Consider the following 19777-nt stretch of genomic DNA (forward strand, 5'->3'; position numbering starts at 1 on the left):
ACTAAACCAACTGATAATTTGCAGGAAATCTGCAGCTCACTTGAATTGTTTGCTGAACAAATTAAAATTGGTTAAATTTGTGTTATTGATGACATTTAAAGGAGCATTGCAGAAGTTCTGAAATTTCTAACCGTTACTGACAACAGTGGCCGTTAGAGAAACTGCAGCCAGTTCATGCTCGTTCTCGGTGCGCACGCTCACACGCTCGTTACTTACGAGGAGTTTCCGTGGGTGTCTTGATTGTGCTGGAGGCTGGTCGCTTCTTTCCGTCCGCAGAGTCCATTTGAAACACTAACGTTACTGCTAGCGATTGCCGCTGCTTACTAATGGCTGCCGTACGGATGTAAGCCCAAGTAGACGAGAACGCGCATGACGTCACATTTTGTGAATTTTCGCGCCAATTCGGACCCGATTCCTCCAAACACAATTGAGCCTACAGGCTCATAGAGGCAACCGTGGTGGACATTAAGGTGTCATTCTTTCTATTACATTATGGTTGGCTCATAAATGAACAAATGAAAACTCTATCTTAAAGATTTTTTTTAAGTAAAAAACCTACACATAGCCCCTTTAATACAACATATTGGACGTTCTAAAAACCACGCTGTTGAATAATGGTGATTGAGATGTTGCCAAATTCCACTTTCTGTGCTCTCATTGTAATCCAACTTGCAAAATGTTCTTCTTAATAATGTAAAAAATAGTTTGAACAAAGTTTTTTTAGGAGTCAGTTTATTATTTTGTGCACTGAACAAGAATACTCTACTACTATACTAACAATTTTATTGACGTTACGTAAATATTACAAAGTTTTTTTTCCTAAATTGAGTCATCTCAACTAGTTTTATGTTGTAAATTCAATTCAACAATGTTGTAAATTCTATAATCTCTTTTTAAACACTTTTTTTGGAACTGAATTATAATCAGAATTATACACTGAATTATAATCAGAAGTTTCTTTTTTAACCACAATTCAAAAAGATATAGATAAAGTTCATAAAGGGCGGGGCCATTACATAAAGTTGGTGATAAACCAACCATCCCTGTTTTTTCAGCCATTAAAATTAATTCAAGCATTCAAGGAAGTGTAAAACTAATGTAAAATGGATCACAATATTTTGCGCATTAAAAAATATTTGAATTTATTAAGTGCTTGAAAAACTCTCCTGACATAATTTTTTGTAGTTTTTTTATTTAATCATTTAGTCACTGTCACTTTCTAATAACACACTAAAGTTGGTGTTCACACTCACATGTACTTGGGTCTATGCAGACAACATGACTTTCATAAAATATACTATATGAGAAATGATAACGGTTATTGGGTGTGCTGTGCTACCTCACTGTAAAACCCAACATGTTAAGCTAACTTATCTCTTTTGAGGAAACGGATAACCTCAATCCACATAAAATTAAATAAAAAACAATACTTTCTGAACTTATTTCAATTGATTTCACTAAAACAAGCATAATCTATATGCAGCATTCAAGGTGGAAAGTGACTCTGTTTCCTTCTGTCAGATTTTGTAACCTGAAAGTTTCTTTATCTTACCATTTGTGCTCATTTATTGTAATCTTGTTTTGTGCTGTGATTAGAACATCAAATCAAATGTGATAAGATTTTTGCAGGTAAATGCAAAGGTTTCACATGGGTTACTGTAAACAACCAAACCACATTTTCAGTAATGATTGATTACTAGGGATGTAATGATACCGTCATGTCATGATTCTATATATATCATGATACTAAACTCACGATAGAATATTATTGCAATACTCCAAGACATGGTAAAAGGTTAACAATAAATGTACCGTTGATTAAAATGCTACATTTAATGTGCTAAATGCTAAAATGCTAAAAGCTAAACTTAAGACGCTGCGAGACATTTCATGTCACATCCTGATGTCTCGTGTCTTTACGGGATGTGTGTGAAAAGAGTGAATGAACCAAAATCAAACTCCCGGAACACATTATCAGTGTATTTTCCGGAATATCTGTGTGAAAGGGGATTTAGATTGGAACGTGATATCCAGCTTATTTGTGTAATTGTAATTAGTTATTGCTGTTCTTTTGCAAATCTGGGTTCTTAAATTACAGGTTACATGACTTACAGCTCTGCGAGCAAAAATGTAGACTTGAATCCTCACAATGACCTATTGTCTGTTCTGACAAAATCAGTTATTTTCAACTGCTTTTTTATCACTTTATAAAGATGGAGATTAAGTTCATAAATATCATTATCAAAATGTGGAGACAAACCTGATACCTATATTGAACATTTATCAAAATGTCTCTGGTAATCTTTATATCGAGGAAATTATATTGTGATAATTATTGCTATCAATTACTTTAACATCTGAAATAATCTCTATGGAAGTAACCCAAATTCCACCTAAACTATTCTGGTATACTGAATACAACAACAACAAAAAAATCATTATGTAATTGTAAACACAAAGGAGGAGTCTGAGAATCTGACAGATACTGTATATAAATGTGTGTTTCTTTCATCCACAAACACTCAAGGCACAACATATACAGTGAGTTGCTGTTTTATTCCGTATTTACCTCAGAGAACATTCAGTCATTTATACAGTTTGAAATGTTTATATTACTTTCTTTGAGAAATCGAATCTGTGATCTGAGGAGAGATTGAGAAGATGGCAGTAAGTTCATCAAAAACTCTATATTCAATAACTACTATGTTTTCACCTTCATTTCAGTGTGATGTTCATCTCTTTCTCTCTGTCCCGTGTAGATGTTGGTATTTTTGGTGGCTTTTCTTCCAGTTGTTCTGATGAGCGGGTGCAGTCACGATGAAGAAATGCCAGTCGACTGTTCTGACCTTTATAAAGCAGGAGAAACACACAGTGGGATTTACACCATCTATCCGGTGTGGGATATTCCTTTCTTGGTTTACTGTCACATGATGTCAGATGGGAAAGATGAAGACAAAGGAGGATGGATGGTACGATTGTGACTTTAGATCATGAAACACGCATCAGAACATACATTATGAATCATATATTCTATATAAACCCATCACAGGTGATTCAGAGGAGAATGGACGGCAGTGTGAATTTCTATCGCCCGTGGAATCAGTACAAGAGGATTTGGGAATGTGGAGGGTGAATACTGGCTGGGTAAGATCTCACAGCGTGTGTCCGTTTGTGTGGATGATCATGTGTTTGGTTGAACGTGTGTGTGTGTGAACAGGGCTGGAGAACATGTAACAGCTGACACGTAAGAAGAAGTACATGCTGAGAGTGGATCTGGAGGACTTTGAAGGAAATAAAGTGTTTGCTCTGTACTCATCCTTCTCTGTGGATTGTGAAATGGACGGGTATAAACTGCATGTTTCAGGGTTCACTGATGGAGGAGCAGGTAGGACACTTTCATTTATACTCATGAAAACACATTTCCATTGAGTTATTGTCCTCAGTGATGCTCCTCTTCTCTGCAGGCGACTCTTTATCTCTCCGTAATGATCAGAAGTTCAGCACCTTTGACAAATATCATCTAGGGGCATTTTGGTACGCAGCCTGTCACTATACAAACCCCAATGGTGTGTATTTATGGCAAGCGGATTCCCCCCATCACGCTATTGGAGTTGTTTGGTATACCTGGATGAATTATGCTGTCAGTATGAAATCCATCAGCATGAAGATCAAACGGGTGTTTTAGACCTTTGAAGAAACAAACATTGTTTCTCAGAAACAAGTAACGGTTATATAGCTTTCCATTCCTCTATTAACTGTGTAACCAGGGCCTAAAACTAACATTTGCCAAGTGCCAAATGCAAGTAAACATCAGTGTTTGTGTGTATGTGAAACGTCTACGGTTACGTATGTAACCCTCGTTCCCTGAGTAGGGAACGGAGACGTTACGTCGGATGACGACGAATGGGGTTTCGCTTAGAAAGCCTATCAACTTCGAGTATTACAAAACGAGCCAATGGCAAAGAAATGCCATGGGTCTGCGGAATTTGCATGGCGTAACTCCGCCCCACCTCGTGGGTATAAAAGGAGGAAGCCGGCAGCAAGCAGATATGTTTCTTCGCTGAGGAGCCAAGACTGAGCTCAGGCGATCCCCGCGGTACAGCGGAAAGTGGCAGGCAGACGTAACGTCTCCGTTCCCTACTCAGGGAACGAGGGTTACATACGTAACCGTAGACGTTCCCTTTCGTTGTCACTCCGAGTTACGTCGGATGACGACGAATGGGGTTACCAGTCTAATCACGCCACCTTCTCAGCTGTCTTCCAGTGCCCTGCGTAAATCGAGATCCCTGTCAGCCTGGACAAAGGACTCCATATAACACAGGAATACCAAGGTACACTGGGAAGCATATCCCAAGCTAGGGGAAGTATGCAATTAATGCCAGCCCGGAGGGGGGGGACTTAGAGAATACACATATGACCCGAAGGAAGCATATGGGAAACACTGGGGTGTCCAGCCGCAGGTGGAATATTTCAACCCCAGGGGTGGCAAGGTGGCTTGCCAAGGGAAAGACACACGCTCAGAGAGGCTTACAGTGGAAATACACATGTGGGGGTCGCTCAGAGGAGGGACCATGCACACGGGAGGCACCTAGCCGACGCACAGGCAATAGACACTGGCGCCGACGTCAGGAGTGCTGGAGGAGCTCAGGGCTTTCGGAGAAGCTCACCTGAGAAAAATATCGCACGTATCCAGTCCGTGGAGTGGAATGGCGAGCAAGCGAAGACACCTGAGCGGGTCCGGTACTAGCTGGTTGAAGCGAGTACACGAGAGGACACAGGCTCCACTCGGAGATTATAGAATCTGGCGAATGTGTTAGGTGTCGCCCAGCCTGCAGCTCTGCAGATGTCTGTTAGCGAGGCGCCATGCGCTAGAGCCCAAGAGGACGCCACACTCCGGGTGGAGTGGGCAGTCACACCAAGGGGGCACGGTCGACCTTGCTGCTGGTAAGCCAAGGCAATGGTGTCCACTATCCAGTGAGACAACCTTTGCTTGGAGAGAGCCTTTCCCTTCAGCTTCCCACCATAACAGACAAAGAGCTGGTCTGAGGTCCTGAAACACTGCGTTCTGTCTACATAGGCGCGGAGAGCGCGTACTGGACAGAGCAGTGCCAAGGCTGGGTCTGCCTCCTCCGAGGGCAGCGCTTGCAGGTTCACCACCTGGTCCCGGAAGGGAGTGGTAGGAACCTTGGGCACATATCCAGGCCGGGGTCTCAGGATCACGTGAGAGTAAGCCGGCCCAAATTCCAGGCACGCTTCGTCAACGGAGAATGCGTGCAGGTCCCCAACCCTCTTGATGGAGGCCAGTGCAACCAGAAGCGCTGTCTTCATCGACAGGAACTTAAGCTCAACTGATTGCAGGGGCTCAAAGGGAGCACTCTTCAGGGCAGTTAGAACCACTGAGAGGTCCCAAGAGGGAACGAGAGGAGGACGAGGAGGATTTAGTCTCCTCGCTCCTCTCAGGAACCTGATGATCAGGTCGTGCTTCCCTACCGACTTACCTTCGATGAGGTCATGATGTGCGGCAATGGCGGCAACATAGACCTTCAGGGTGGAGGGAGACAGCCTTCGCTCCAGCCCCTGTTGAAGGAAGGAAAGCAAAACACTGATCGAGCATCTCCGGGGGTCTTCTCGGTGAGAAGAGCACCAGTTGACGAAGAGGTTCCACTTCAACGCATAGACGTGTCTCGTGGACGACGCTCTAGCGGAAGTGATGGTAGCCACCACCGCTGGTGGTAGGGTACTCAAACCTGCCTCGTCCCATCCAGGAGCCACACGTGGAGGTTCCAAAGATCGGGACGAGGGTGCCATAGGGTGCCCCGTCCCTGAGAAAGAAGGTTCTTCCTCAGAGGGATCGGCCAGGGAGGTGCTGTCGCGAGGAGTACTAGTTCGGGGAACCAGGTCCGGTTGGGCCAGTAAGGGGCAACCAGAATGACCTGCTCCTCGTCCTCCCTGACCTTGCGCAAAGTGTGCGCAAGAAGGCTCACTGGGGGAAACGCATACTTGCGGCCCTGCGGCCAGCTGTGCGCCAGAGCATCTGTGCCGAGCGTGCCCTCGGTCAGGGAATAGAACTGGGCGCAGTGGGTCGAGTCGTGAGAGGCAAACAGATCTATCTGCGCGTCCCCGAACTGGTCCCAAATCAGCTGAACCGACTGGGGATGGAGTCGCCATTCTCCAGGGAGGGGCTGAAGCCGTGAGAGCTCGTCGGCTGCACAGTTCAGCGCTCCGGGAATGAAGATGGCTCGAAGCGACCTCAGATGCTTCTGACTCCATAGGAGGAGGTGGCGAGCGAGTTGTGACATACGGCGGGAGCGTAGACCACCTTGATGGTTGATGTACGCTACAGTGGCGGTATTGTCTGAGCGGACTAGTACGTGTTGACCCCTGAGCAACGCCCGGAAGCGGTGCAGGGCAAGGCGTACTGCCAACAACTCGAGGCAATTGACATGCCACAGCCGCTGGGGTCCTGTCCAGGAGCCCGCAGCAGCATGTCCATTGCACATGGCGCCCCAGCCCGTGGTGGAGGCATCTGTTGAGACAACAACATGCCGGGAAGCTCGAGCCAGGGGGACACCGGCCCTGAGAAAATCGAGGTTCGACCACGGGGTGAAGAACTGACGGCAGGTCGGAGTAACTGGTACTCGGAACGTGCCGTGTTGCCATGCCCACCTCGGGACTCGGTCGCGAAGCCAAAGCTGAAGCGGTCTCATATGAAGCAATCCGAGCGGCGTGACCGCGGCTGCAGATGCCATATGCCCCAGGAGCCTCTGAAAAAGTTTCAGTGGAACCGCACTCTTGCCCTCGAATTGTCTTAGGCAAGTCAGCAGTGACTGCGCGCGCTCGCTCGTAAGCTGCGCGGACATGGCGACCGAGTCGATGTCCATACCGAGAAAAGAGATCCTCTGCACGGGGCAAAGTTTGCTCTTCTCCCAGTTGACCCGAAGGCCCAGACGGGCTAGGTGCCGGAGCACTAGGTCCCTGTGTTCGCAAACCTGATCTCGAGAGTGAGCTAGGATCAGCCAGTCGTCGATATAACTCAGGATGCGAACCCCTTGCTCTCGAAGGGGAACAAGGGCCGCCTCGACGACCTTCGTGAAGATGCGAGGAGACAGGGCTAGCCCGAAAGGGAGAACCGCGTACTGGTATGCCTGCCCCTCGAAAGCAAACCGGAGGAACGGTCTGTGTCGAGGAAGAATGGAGACATGAAAGTAGGCGTCCTTCAGGTCGATCGCTGCAAACCAATCCTGGGGCCGTATGCATTCGAAAACGCGTTTGGCGGTGAGCATCTTGAACGGCATCCGATGAAGGGAGCGGTTCAGCACGCGCAAGTCCAGGATTGGCCGTAACCCACCGGTTTTCTTGGGGACAATGAAGTAGGGGCTGTAGAAGCCGGACCTCATCTCGGCTGGAGGGACAGTCTCGATTGCACCCTTCGCCAGCAGGGTGGCAATCTCTGCTCTCATGATAGGGGCATTGCCACCGACCAAAGTGGAGCGGACTCCCCTGAAGCGGGGAGGAGACCGTGCGAACTGAATCGCATAGCCGAGCCTGACGGTACGCGCGATCCAGTGGGACAGACGGGGAAGCTCTAGCCAGGCTCCCAGGAACTGAACCAACGGGATCATGCGGGCCACAGGCGTCCCCCCGGAGGGGCAGCGAGGCGGAGTAACTGGCCCAGATGTGGACGGCATAGCGGCCCGGAGAGGGGGCACAGTTAGCAACCGCACCCTGGCAGAGGGGGCCAGGGGAGGACCAGGCTGGTCGTCCCGCGGGGGCCTGCTCTGCCAGGGGTCTGGCGACAGAGGGGGACAAGGGCGAAGCGGTCCGTGGACGGCACGCCGTGTCAACCGCCTCTGGGACAGAGGGGGGCGAGGAGAGCACGGCTTGTGGGCGGCGCTCTGTGTCGCCCGAGAACTCTGTGAGCTCAGGGAAGAGGGGATTGTTTCTGTCTTTAACCACATTAGGGTGCTGCCCACCCGTGGGTGAGCAGCGGGGAGTGGAGAACAAAAGATTCTCCCCCGGCCCTCCACCGGGGGAAGGAGTGGTCCTGCTACCACCTCCTGAGAAACAATCATCATCCCTGAGCAGCCCGTCTCAGGAGCGCCGCTTGGCCCGGCGTTTAGCGGGGGGCGGGGCAGGAGAGGGCTGTGGCGCCTTCTTACGGCTTCCTCCGCGACCGGCCCTGGGTGGAGGCTGCTGCGTGGTCCGGGCGGGAGGGGCGGGAGCCGCAGGAGGGCGCCCTCGGCGGGAAACAGGTCGAGGCGTCTGCCCGGCCGGCAAGGTGGAGGCAGCAGCGGGCCGGCGGGGCAGAATGTGTTTGATGGCCTCGGTCTGTTTCTGGGCAGTTGAAAACTGTTGGGCAAAGTCTTCAACTGCACCGCCGAAGAGGCCGGCCTGGGACAAGGGGGCGTTAAGCAGACGGGTCCGCTCAGCGTCCCGCATGTCAGCCAGGTTCAGCCACAGATGTCGCTCCTGGACCACAGCTGTGGACATCACCAAACCCAGGGAGCGCGCGGTAACCTTCGTCGCCCGGAGAGCAAGGTCGGTCGCGGCGCGCAGCTCATCAAAGAGCCCTGGGTTTGTCCTACCCTCGTGCATGTCTCTGAGCATCTGGGCCTGGTAGACCTGCAGAGTGGCCATAGCATGCAGTGAAGCAGCCGCCTGTCCCGCCGCTCTGTAAGACTTCGCCACCAGGGTCGACGAAAATCTACAGGCTTTGGATGGGTGCTTAGGCTCGCCCCGAGAAGAAGCACTCTGCGGACATAGTTGCATGGCAACAGAGCGTTCAACCGGGGGAAGCCCAGTGTACCCACGGGCAGCTGCCTCATCGAGGGGAGGAAAGGCGGATGAGACCAGCGAGCGGTCCCGAGAAGACAGGGGGGTCTTCCAGGACTTCGAGATCTCATCATGCACATCCGGGAAGAAAGGTATTGGGGTTTGCCGAGGACGAGGGTCGGCGGCCTTACCCAAAAACCAATCGTCCAGCCGCGAGCGCTCAGGACAGGGTGGAGGCCTCCACTCAAGTCCGATGCTCGCGGCTGCCCGGGAAAGCATGGCCGTCATCTCCGGATCAGACTCGAGCACAGCCGTATGCACACCGGAAGGTGGCAGCTGTGACGAGCCCTCACTTCCAGAAGAGTCAAACCCGCCTAGTGATGCTGCAACAGACATGGCATCTTCCTCTGTAGCTTCAACTGAAGCCCGCGGGCCACCAGAGGGTAGACCCGCGGGAATCAGCAGTTCACTAGCGGGCACCGTCATTGAAGAGGGGGGCTGGGGTCGCGGACACATAGTCGGCGCCTTGTTCCAGACCGTAACCCTCAGATCACCCTGGCCACCAGCCGCAGGACGGGGGGTGGATGAGGGGACTCTCACTCTTGCGAGTTCACGGAGTCTCGACCGTAATGACGCGATGGTCATGTTCCCACAGAGAGAACATGAGTCATCCACGAGCGCTGCTCTAGCATGATCAATGCCCAAACATACTATGCAACGCTCGTGCCCATCAGAGTCCGATACCAATCTGCCGCAACCAGAAGTACACGGGCGAGACATCTTTAAAAAGACGTGCCACGTGTAAGCTCTTTTAGTGAGAGAAAACTCAAGTGTTGAAGCACCCGGGGAGAAACGCACCGACTGGCAGACCACTGCAACAGATCAGCAGGAAGCACGCTCTCGCCGTAGATCGCCGTCACACCAACACTCGAGGTACTCGTTTGTAAAGCTGACAATTCAGAGATGGCTTGTGGAGAGAAGAATACACTTGGCTCCGAAGCGAAAACATATCTGCTTGCTGCCGGCTTCCTCCTTTTATACCCACGAGGTGGGGCGGAGTTACGCCATGCAAATTCCGCAGACCCATGGCATTTCTTTGCCATTGGCTCGTTTTGTAATACTCGAAGTTGATAGGCTTTCTAAGCGAAACCCCATTCGTCGTCATCCGACGTAACTCGGAGTGACAACGAAAGGGAACAGTGTTAATTACCAGTGTATTCTAGCAATACAATGTTGTGAGAACATGAACGTGAACATTGTGAATTGACCGTTTGGCGGGTCAGTGCTGCATCATCCCGAAAGTTTAAGTCTTGCCAATATAAATATTCATGCGCAAGAAGACACGGAAGGGAACTAAATTCGTTATTTCGAAGCACGCGCCTACAGATAGCGCACAAATACTGAATTGAGCTCTCTTTCATGTCTTCTTGCGCTTGAACAGACTGTTGTCAAACTGCTCGTATTGGCAAGTATCCTTGTAAACATAGTCAGTTATGTCTTAGGCCCTGTCCCAAATAGCACCCTAAACACTCGCAGTCTTCCTCTGAGTCCACACTTTCGTGCCGTAATGCCACTTTGACATGCGGATAGAAGTCTGCTGTGGAACTGGCTTCAGAGCGGGCTCGCCAAAAGTGCATATAGACCGCGAGAATCCTTCTGAAACCTAAAATGACAAATGGGTCACCCTCTGGTCTCATGGACTTAACACTTTTTTTTATTTTTTTTATAATTATGTTTATTGAATTTTCTTAAAATGCAAATATAACAAGACATCAACCAAAAAAAAAAAAAAAAAAAAAGGATAGCTCAGATTTATATATAGAACAGGACCATACCATAATAAGGCAGATATACAAAAAGGAAAAAACAACAACATTTATATAATGTATAACATGTATAAAATAACATTTCCAAAAGATGAAGAGAATGAAAAAAAAAAAAAAAAAAAAGGTTAAATGTCCAGAAAGTTACAGTTACAATGTTCCTTGTAAAATAATAGGGCGAAGACAAGGTTCCAAAGCGTCCATATATGGAGTCCAGATTTTGTGAAACTGGCCTGTTTTCCCATGTAATACATAGGTAAGGCGCTCCAGGGGAATCAACTCAAAAATGATCTTGTGCCATCCTTTAAGGGATGGAGATTTATCACTGATCCAATTAAGTAAAATATTTTTCCTGGCAGCAAAGGATAGAATATTATACAATTTCTTATTAGCAGACGAAGTAATGCATCTATTAGGTATACCCAACAAAAGTGAGACTGGGTCAAAATCTAATTGAATATTAAATATCCTTTCCATCTCCCCAAGCACCAGAGACCAATACCTTTGCAATATGCTACATGACCACATACAATGTGTTAAAGTACCTATTTCAATTTTGCATTTTAAACACATAGGCGATAAAGAGGAGTTGAAAAAATGTCTGCGGTTAGGGGAAATATGGAGTCTATGAATGATTTTTAATTGTATTTCTCTTATTCGTGTACAAACAGATATTTTTTTCGCATCAGACCATATGGCTTCCCATGTTTCATCGTCAATGTCAGTAGCTAACTCTTCAACCCATTTAGTTTTAATACTCTGTGTATCAGCAGAAGAGATTGAGCACACTGAACCATAAATCCTACCCAGAGACATTTTTCCTGATGATAAAAATAATAACCTTTCAGTAGAAGAAATTTCACAACTTCTAACCAGTGTTGTGTTGTTAGTAATATAATGTCTCAATTGGAGGAAACGAAAAAAATCTAATTTGGAAAAATTATACTTCTGAGTTAACTCGTCAAATGACATTAATTTATTGTCTGAAAAAATATCCCCAAGCTTACTAAGTCCCAAACACCACCATCGTTTAAAACCATCATCCAAAATTCCTGGGGTGAAATCAGGATTGTTTAGTATTGGGGTAAAGAAAGAAGTCAATTTAGATCTACCTTCAAGCCTACATACTGATCTCCATGCTTTCAGAGTATTTACTATAATTGGATTGTCATATATCTCTTTTATTTTTTGAAAACTCTTAAAAAAAAGAAAAGCTCTTAAAGGAATTTGTGAAAAGGAAGATTCGATATCCAACCAAGTAGAGGAAGAATCATTCCTGACCCACTCTGCAATGTATTTCAGATGAGAACTTAACTGATACTTCTTGATATTTGGAAAATCCAATCCCCCCATATAACTTGGCAGATAGAGTACTGACATTTTTAATCTAGGCTTACGTTTACTCCATATAAAGGAAGTTAGCCAGCTATTCAGGCCCTTTAATGTCTTATTTGAAAATAGTATAGGAACCATTCGAATAGGGTATAATAGTTTTGGTAGAACAATCATCTTTACAAGTGCTATCCGACCTAGCCAAGATACTGGCAAGGAATTCCAGCGTTCTAAGTCTAGACGTATTTTCTCAAATAAAGGAACAAAATTAGATTCATACATTTGCTTCAAGGACGAAGAGATAGAAATACCTAGATAGATAAAACCTAGAGGCGACCACTTAAAAGGAAAACAGGGTGTAATATTAGGTATGGAAATGAGAGTGCCTAATGGCATAGCTTCAGATTTATCTAAATTAATTTTATAACCAGAAAAGGTACTATACTTGTTAATCAACTCGATCAGAGCAGGAACTGACTTCTCGGGCTCAGATAAAAACAGCAATACATCATCAGCTTACAGCGCAATCTTGTGATGTTTATGTCCTATCTGCAAACCCGAAATAGATGTTGCCGATCTGATTGCTTCAGCTAGAGGCTCTATGGCCATTGCAAACAAAAGTGGTGACAGGGGGCAACCCTGCATGGTGCCTCTATGTATAGGAAAATAATCAGATCTAAAACCATTTGTCAATACAGCAGAGCGTGGGTCCGTGTACAAGACTCTAATCCATTGCACAAAATTTTCACCTAGGCCAAATTTTCCCAAAACAAAGAAAAGGTAGGACCACTCAATACGGTCAAATGCCTTCTCTGCATCCAAAGAAAGCACTAGCCCATCTATGGATTTCCCTTTAAAGGCATAGATAATGTTTAAAAGGCGTCTTATATTATCAGATGAATTCCTACCCTGTATAAATCCTGTTTGATCTATCCCAATTATTGTAGGAAGAATTTTTTCAAGGCGCATTGCTAAAATTTTAGAAAGCAATTTCCGGTCCACGTTCAGTAATGCTATTGGGCTATAAGAGGAACATACATCTGGACTTTTACCTTTTTTTAATATAAGCGTGATATTAGCTTCTCTAAGGGTCTTTGGTAATTCTTTAACCACAAACGAATAATTAAACATATTAAGCAATGGGTCTACAAGCAGCTCTTGAAACTCCTTAAAGAACTCTCCACAAAACCCATCTGGTCCAGGTGATTTACCATTCTTTAGAACATTAATAGCATTAATAACCTCCTGTCTAGTAATTGGTCCATTGAGGGAGTCTTTTTGTGTAGCTGAAATTTTTGGAAGATTAATCTCAGAAAAAAAGTCAACCATTTGCTTGAGATGGTCATCTGTTTTCTCAGAAGAATATAGGTTCATATAAAAGTCTTTAAACAAGTTATTAATATTCTTATTATCGTGGAAAATATTATCATCTGAGACAATAGTAGCGATAAGGTGAGATGCAGCACGTTGTTTTGCAATATATGCTAGAAATCTCCCAGGTTTGTCTCCATGCTCATAAAATCTTTGTTTTGAGTATCTTATTTTCTTCTCTGCTTCCACAGTAAGAAGACAGTCTAAAGAAGCTCTAACTGCCTGCACCTCTTTCAATAAATCTGCTGATGGAGATCTGTTATACATTTTTTCTTTAACCAATAACTGAGCCTCCAAAGCCCTGTGATTCATCATTCTTTGACGCTTTATAGAGGAAGAGTATGAAATGATTTGCCCCCTTGCATAAGCTTTACAAGTTTCCCACAATAAAGATGGATTATCTGTGGATAGAGAATTAATAGATAGAAAGGATTTAAATTCAGAAGAGAAGTAAACTGAAAATGCGCTGTCTCTAAGTGTTGCAATATTAAGCCTCCACTGTATAGAACAGTCCACTGTATTCCTGAATCGAAGCTCCATAGTGACACTGGCATGATCTGACAGTATGGACTTAACACTTAACTCACGCAGCAGTTATTGTAAGTCCACATGACCGAAAGTACATATGAAGTGTGCCATTTGGGACAGGGCCTATAAATGAACGTAAACAGTTGAGAAAGAAAACACGTGTGTAACAGTTAATTGGATCAATACATTCACTCTTAAAGTGACAGCAGCCTAATATTCCTGCGGCTGTGTTGTTAATGTTAATCAAACAACAAAAGATAAAGAACAATCACTCGTTGGTCTTGACTGAATAACTTTTGTGACTTTAATAAGGATTAATCTATGTTTCATGGCTGGTAAAAAACATATTTATGGCAAGTAAATTTTGTCACTGGCGATTGGCAGTTGTAGGCCCTGTGTGTAACTTAGAAATCATGTAGGAATATCACTTTCAAAAACATAAGGCTGTTTATAGTTTTTTCTTAATTGTATTGGGTCACTTCTTTTAATTTAATATTGAAATGAATCAATTTATACATTTTCAATAAAACTCCTGCAATAAATGCTTTGTTGCATATTCAAATGATCATTGTCTGGTTAAATTATGATGAATTCAAAAAGGTGCAAATTGCAGGTCTGTGCTTATAACTGTTTTTAATGAATATGGGATACAAACATTAGCATTTTTCTTTGTAATCATATTAGGTGCCGCCAATTTTGTCAAGGAAGTGCATAAATGACATTCCTGAAATAAAATGTTGCTGGCCAATAGTCATTCATATTCCACACATAACCACAGTATCTTTAGAAAGCTGACAACTGAGACTTTACAATTCAGAATAATATTAATTAATGTAAAATGTTCTCTCTGATGTCCACATACAATGTTATAAAGATTTTTACACCAAAAACATCTTATTTAGAAGCAATAAGCTATTTTATATCATGCTTTTGGTCCTCTCTTTCAAATACTTTTGATGGTCTCGCCACATTTAAGACTTGGAAGTAAGCAGCCACTGCTATGATTGGGTTTGCATATTAAAATAATTGTCAACATCCTCACCATTACACATGTGGAATTGTTTTGAAAACTTCTGATGTTCTGCAATACATATTTGAATCAGAGAAAACAAACCTAAAACTCAAATACCAAGGATACTCCAGTCTTCAACAGTATGGTAAATAATCATCTTTATATTAATTCCTCATGTATTTGTGAGGTATTGTATTTTATTACATTATATGTTGAATTGAAGATGCTACAGAAACGTGAATACATAGTTATAAACATTTGCTAACAATGTGAAACATGTATGCGTATTACGTGTGTTTTACACTTGGTTGTTGCAAATACAGTTTAAGTACTTGGAGTTTCCACAGTCATAATTGAGGATAATGGTATTTCGTGTAAACAAATTATGAATGAATATTCCATTGTTTGTTGCACTGTATGCGACAAACAATGTTTTCATCCTTTGTTCATCCTTCATCATTTTCAGTAAAGTGTAAGTAAAGTGAGTACAATATCAATCAATCTAAAAACAGACAAAGCAATAGTGACACATGGTAAAAAAAAACAGTTACTTCACTGTAGGGGTTGAACGACTTCAGATTTTTTGAAGTCGACTGTTATGACATCAAAGTCGAGTCGACGTCGACTAGTCGATGACGTCATTCAAAAAAACACAAGAGATGGGACTGCTTTGCAACATGCCACAATTTGCAATTAATTAACAGAAATTTATACCGATGCTGACAGCTCATAAAGGGGCCGTTTACACTTGGTCACTTCATGTGTTTTTAGATCTGATTTATCAAAACGATTCCATTTACACCTGGTCACATAAATATGTTTTCGCAAAACGTAGGCTATATAAATCTGATCTTCACACAACGCGCTATATACAGATTTAACGGAGTTCACGTCACCGAAAGCAACAGTAATGAGTTGCATTTTATTGATTATCAGCTCATTTCAAAATCAAAGACCGCAATAAGAGAGACAGCACTGGTAAGACCATTTTGTTTCTTTACTTTTAACAAAGATGATGTGATAAGCGTCTGCGACTTACTTTCACTTTGATTTGCGATAGTCTGCACGTTGGCTTGATGAATAGATGCAGCTGCTCATCTACGGTTAAGCTTGCTGCCATAGCTTCGTCATATAATGAATATAACATGACATATAGGCTATAAGACATTCGCACACGTTTATTTTTAGCATTGGTGGGAGAAGTCCAATTTACATGTGGTTTCAACAACCAGATGCATTTACACTTGTCCAGTTTCGTCTGGAATGCGGCCCAGACCTCCTCCTGAAGTGGTTTGAGCGATCGGATTCAAATCTGTCTCGAATGCGTTTCGGATGGCATTTACACCTGGTCTTTTCACGATCGGATAGCTATCAGATCACAGAAACACATGAAGTGGCCAGGTGTAAATAGCCCGCTGTTTACATCATCATTCAGGATGAAAAGAAAAAAGTAAAGGAAAAAAAGCTATAAATTCACATCTGCGCGTTAGTGATGCGCAGATCCAAAGTAGGCTAATGCAAAATAATATTCCAATTAATTGCGGGTGAATTAGAGGTACATCATTAATATGTTTAAATAAATATAAGAAAATAATGTTTTAATAAAGAGACTGAACTCTCATTTCTCGGTAAAACAGTGAGCGTGCGTCATGCTTTTACATTCGTTTTCAACAATATCTAGTGTTGGGTTAGTAAAGTATTTACACACACTTGATGTAGCCTACCAATGCTGCTTTCTTGCTGCAATGACCCCCTGGGCTCTTCATCTGTTGTCGTCTGCAACATGTTAGTATCAAAATTAGCTCAATCATAGTTTCACATGATCAACGCGACTAGTCGACGTCAAGCTTAAAGCGTCACGGCATTGCATTAAGGTCGACTAGTCGACTAATCGACTAGTCGGTTCAACCCCTACTTCACTGCGACATCCATAACGAATCTTCGGAAGACCTGAACCGCAATCCGTAAAAAAAACTTTTTCTAAAATTTTGAGAATTAATGAATTACGAGAATCTAGAATTACAAGCATTCTGAGAATAAAGTCAAAATATTTTGACTTTATTCTCAAAATATTTCGACTTTAATCTGAATTATTTCAATTTTAATCTCAAAATATTTCAATTTTAATCTCGAATTTCAACTTTATTCACGGAACATTTCGACTTTATTCTCGTAATTTTAGAGAAAAAAAATTATGGATTTTTTTGTTTTGTTTTTTTACGTTGCGGTTCAGGGCTTCCGTACCAATCTGTTGAATAACGAATCTTCATGTAAAATGTAAAGTCTATAGTGAACACATAGGCTCTTACTGGCATGATAATAAAAATAAAGTTCATCCACTCTTTCTTCATGTTAGGGTCACAAGTGAGGCAATGCAAAGACTGTGGCACTTCAAAACGTCTTGTTCTTCTTAGAGGCGTCTCTGGTTTTGTGCTGGAGTAATCCTGAGTTTGTGTCTGACTCGTTTATGTTCATGTGCTAATATGTTAAAAGATTGAGGAAAATTTGATTTCTCAATTCATGACCCCTTTAAAATCCTTGGTAGATAGATAGATAGATAGATAGATAGATAGATAGATAGATAGATAGATAGATAGATAGATAGATAGATAGATAGATCCCTGAGCATTAGTTGAAGGTCATTGAGCCTGTAACATTACAACCATGAACAACAGGGGCCTTTACAGTTCCTCCATTGGATTTTATGTTTACTGTAACTCCTGCAGTCTGAGCCGATACTGGTGTCCCACTGGATGAAGATCCAGCTCCAGCAGGAACATCCTCTGGAACTGATGGACAGACACAGAGATAATATCAGAAAGCATAAGAGCTTAGATCAAATACTACAAATGCATATAGTGTCAACTTATAACCAACCTTCCTGAAGTTTTCCCTTCAGTCGATCAGCAAGCTCATTTTGCTTCATGTTGCGTAGCGTTCTGACTGCAATCTTCCCGGCATCTGGTGTGTCGTAGCGCTGCACCATGAGATCCACAACATCTCGACGATCAGCTTTCTCCAGTTTTCCTCGAGGAATAGGTGAGTCACTGTTCGACAGGCGCCATTTGAAATCTTTGAACTCGTCTGTCAGTAGCTCATCAAGAGCCTCAAGAATCACTGTTTTGGTTGTAGCCATTTTGAGTCACTTTAGGGAAAAATACAACAAAATACAATGGTATATTGATTAATGTGGAACACGATCAGCCTCAGTGCCAGCCAAAAGATACAACCAACATTGTTTAAGCTGTTTTTTGTGGGTTTCTAAGTAGGGGAATTTGTGTTATTTCGTTTGATATAAACATCCACACAATAAGCATAAAATACAGAATTATGGAGTATATCATGACAATCATTAAAACAGCGTAACCTCATTTGCAACTTTGAATGACAGATCAAGACTGTAATACTACAGTTCTCCACTATACAGAGCATCCGGTTAAGACATTTTATGTTTGTCTTCTCATTATGCATCATTGTAAATTGCTGAATATTTCCAAATTTCCCTTTTGAATAAAATCACATAATATGTGGAAAGATATGGCAACTGTACTTTGACCTAAACATATTTGAGCTTTCGCATCATTCTTCAACTGTCTGACCACACACGCCTCATTTATAGACCAAATGTTTGTCAGAATGAAGAACGTGGTTTCTGTGTGGGTTTCAGACATGTAGTGGTTAAACGGATGTGTTTTTCGACTTTAAGCACTGCATGTTTGAAACCTGTTAGAAAACCATGTTTGAAACCTGTTAGTTAGAAAACGCACACTAACTGGACTCAAAATCTGGTAGTACAAACAGGCACTACTGAAAGACTAGTTCAATTAAATCAATATTGTACTTACAAAGTTGATGGTATAGATGTAGTCCGCGCTTCGTTGTTCTGTGGTTTCGATTATCTCTTTTCTGTGTCGTTTCTTAAAAATCATCGGGTTTTTTTCACTGTTCACTTTTGAGATTTGGGGCTATTTGCCTTATAACATGTCTTCTTTCAGACTTGTGCTGAAAAAAAAGTCCAACATACACATTTAGGTCTTTATTTTACGTTTGCGTGTGTAGATTTCGCATAAATTCAACAAAAGTTGACGTTCTTAAATCATCCCGCGATCGCTCTCTGCACCCTGTCATCATCACACGTCACACACCGTCAGAAAGCTCTCTCTCTCTTTTGCAACGCTATCGGATCCAAATATGGTCATTTCCTGTTTGTCAGCAACCAATCATGAAAGTAAAACGGGCGATTTAACTAGAAATGCGCAATCCCAATGGCTGATGCCAATTTCTGACAACGTGATTCGTTCAGAATCGTCACGTGACGCGCTCTGACATTATATACGGTGCATACATCAAATATTTACACACTATATATACAAAACAATTACATTACACAACACATTTCAGTTTTTGTATAATATAATTACTATATAATACTAAACAAATCTGTAATTGTGGGATCCTAAAGTGGTTGTGAGTCCCTCAGATACATATTCGCGACTGTTTATGTGTTGTTTTGAAGTGTTGTTTTGGATGTTATGATCACTGATGGATGAAGCAATGATGAGTTTTGGATGTTAAACAGTGTGATACATTGATTTTACTTGGAACTTAAGCATATTTTGTCTGTAATTCATGGCTTTCAATAGAAATTAGTGGAATGTTGCCATAAAAATCTTTAAAGGCCGTTTTCTCAAAATTATTTTTTTCTCACACTCCTAGTGACGATTTTCCACTTCTGTTGCACCTACATACACCAAACTTTACAGTTCTATTCCTAACTATATTGTGAAGGTTTGTCCAGAGGGATTTGTTGATATATCATTCTTGGCCTGATTTATATTTCATTTTATGCCTAAAAATAGGGCAGGAAAATAAATATTTTAAGGCTATTGGCAGTATTTTCTGATTTACAGGGCAACAAATGGAGATATTCATAATCCCC

The 19777-nt window shown here is 43.1% G+C and overlaps 1 protein-coding gene and 1 pseudogene across 2 annotated transcripts; one reads left to right on the top strand and one right to left on the bottom strand.

The window, feature by feature from the left end:
* Positions 1-2661: 2661 nt before the first annotated feature.
* On the top strand, positions 2662-3759 carry LOC143706692 (microfibril-associated glycoprotein 4-like; annotated as a pseudogene). The gene is made up of 5 exons (XR_013193014.1): positions 2662-2667; positions 2760-2969; positions 3050-3144; positions 3218-3385; positions 3465-3759. The product of XR_013193014.1 is annotated as a microfibril-associated glycoprotein 4-like (transcript).
* Positions 3760-14981: 11222 nt separating this feature from the next.
* LOC143706596 (pyrin domain-containing protein 1) lies at positions 14982-19002 on the bottom strand. The gene is made up of 3 exons (XM_077198686.1): positions 18684-19002; positions 17716-17983; positions 14982-17627 (listed from the first exon to the last, which is right to left on the bottom strand). The coding sequence occupies exons 2-3, from the start codon at positions 17972-17974 to the stop codon at positions 17467-17469; spliced, it is 420 nt and encodes a 139-aa protein (XP_077054801.1). The 5' UTR covers positions 17975-17983; positions 18684-19002; the 3' UTR covers positions 14982-17466.
* Between the last annotated feature and the right edge of the window lie 775 nt (positions 19003-19777).

This window comes from Siphateles boraxobius, unplaced genomic scaffold (assembly GCF_051911475.1).
Source record: "Siphateles boraxobius isolate OS27281-9 unplaced genomic scaffold, OSU_SipBor_1 111, whole genome shotgun sequence".
Taxonomy (NCBI): domain Eukaryota; kingdom Metazoa; phylum Chordata; class Actinopteri; order Cypriniformes; family Leuciscidae; genus Siphateles; species Siphateles boraxobius.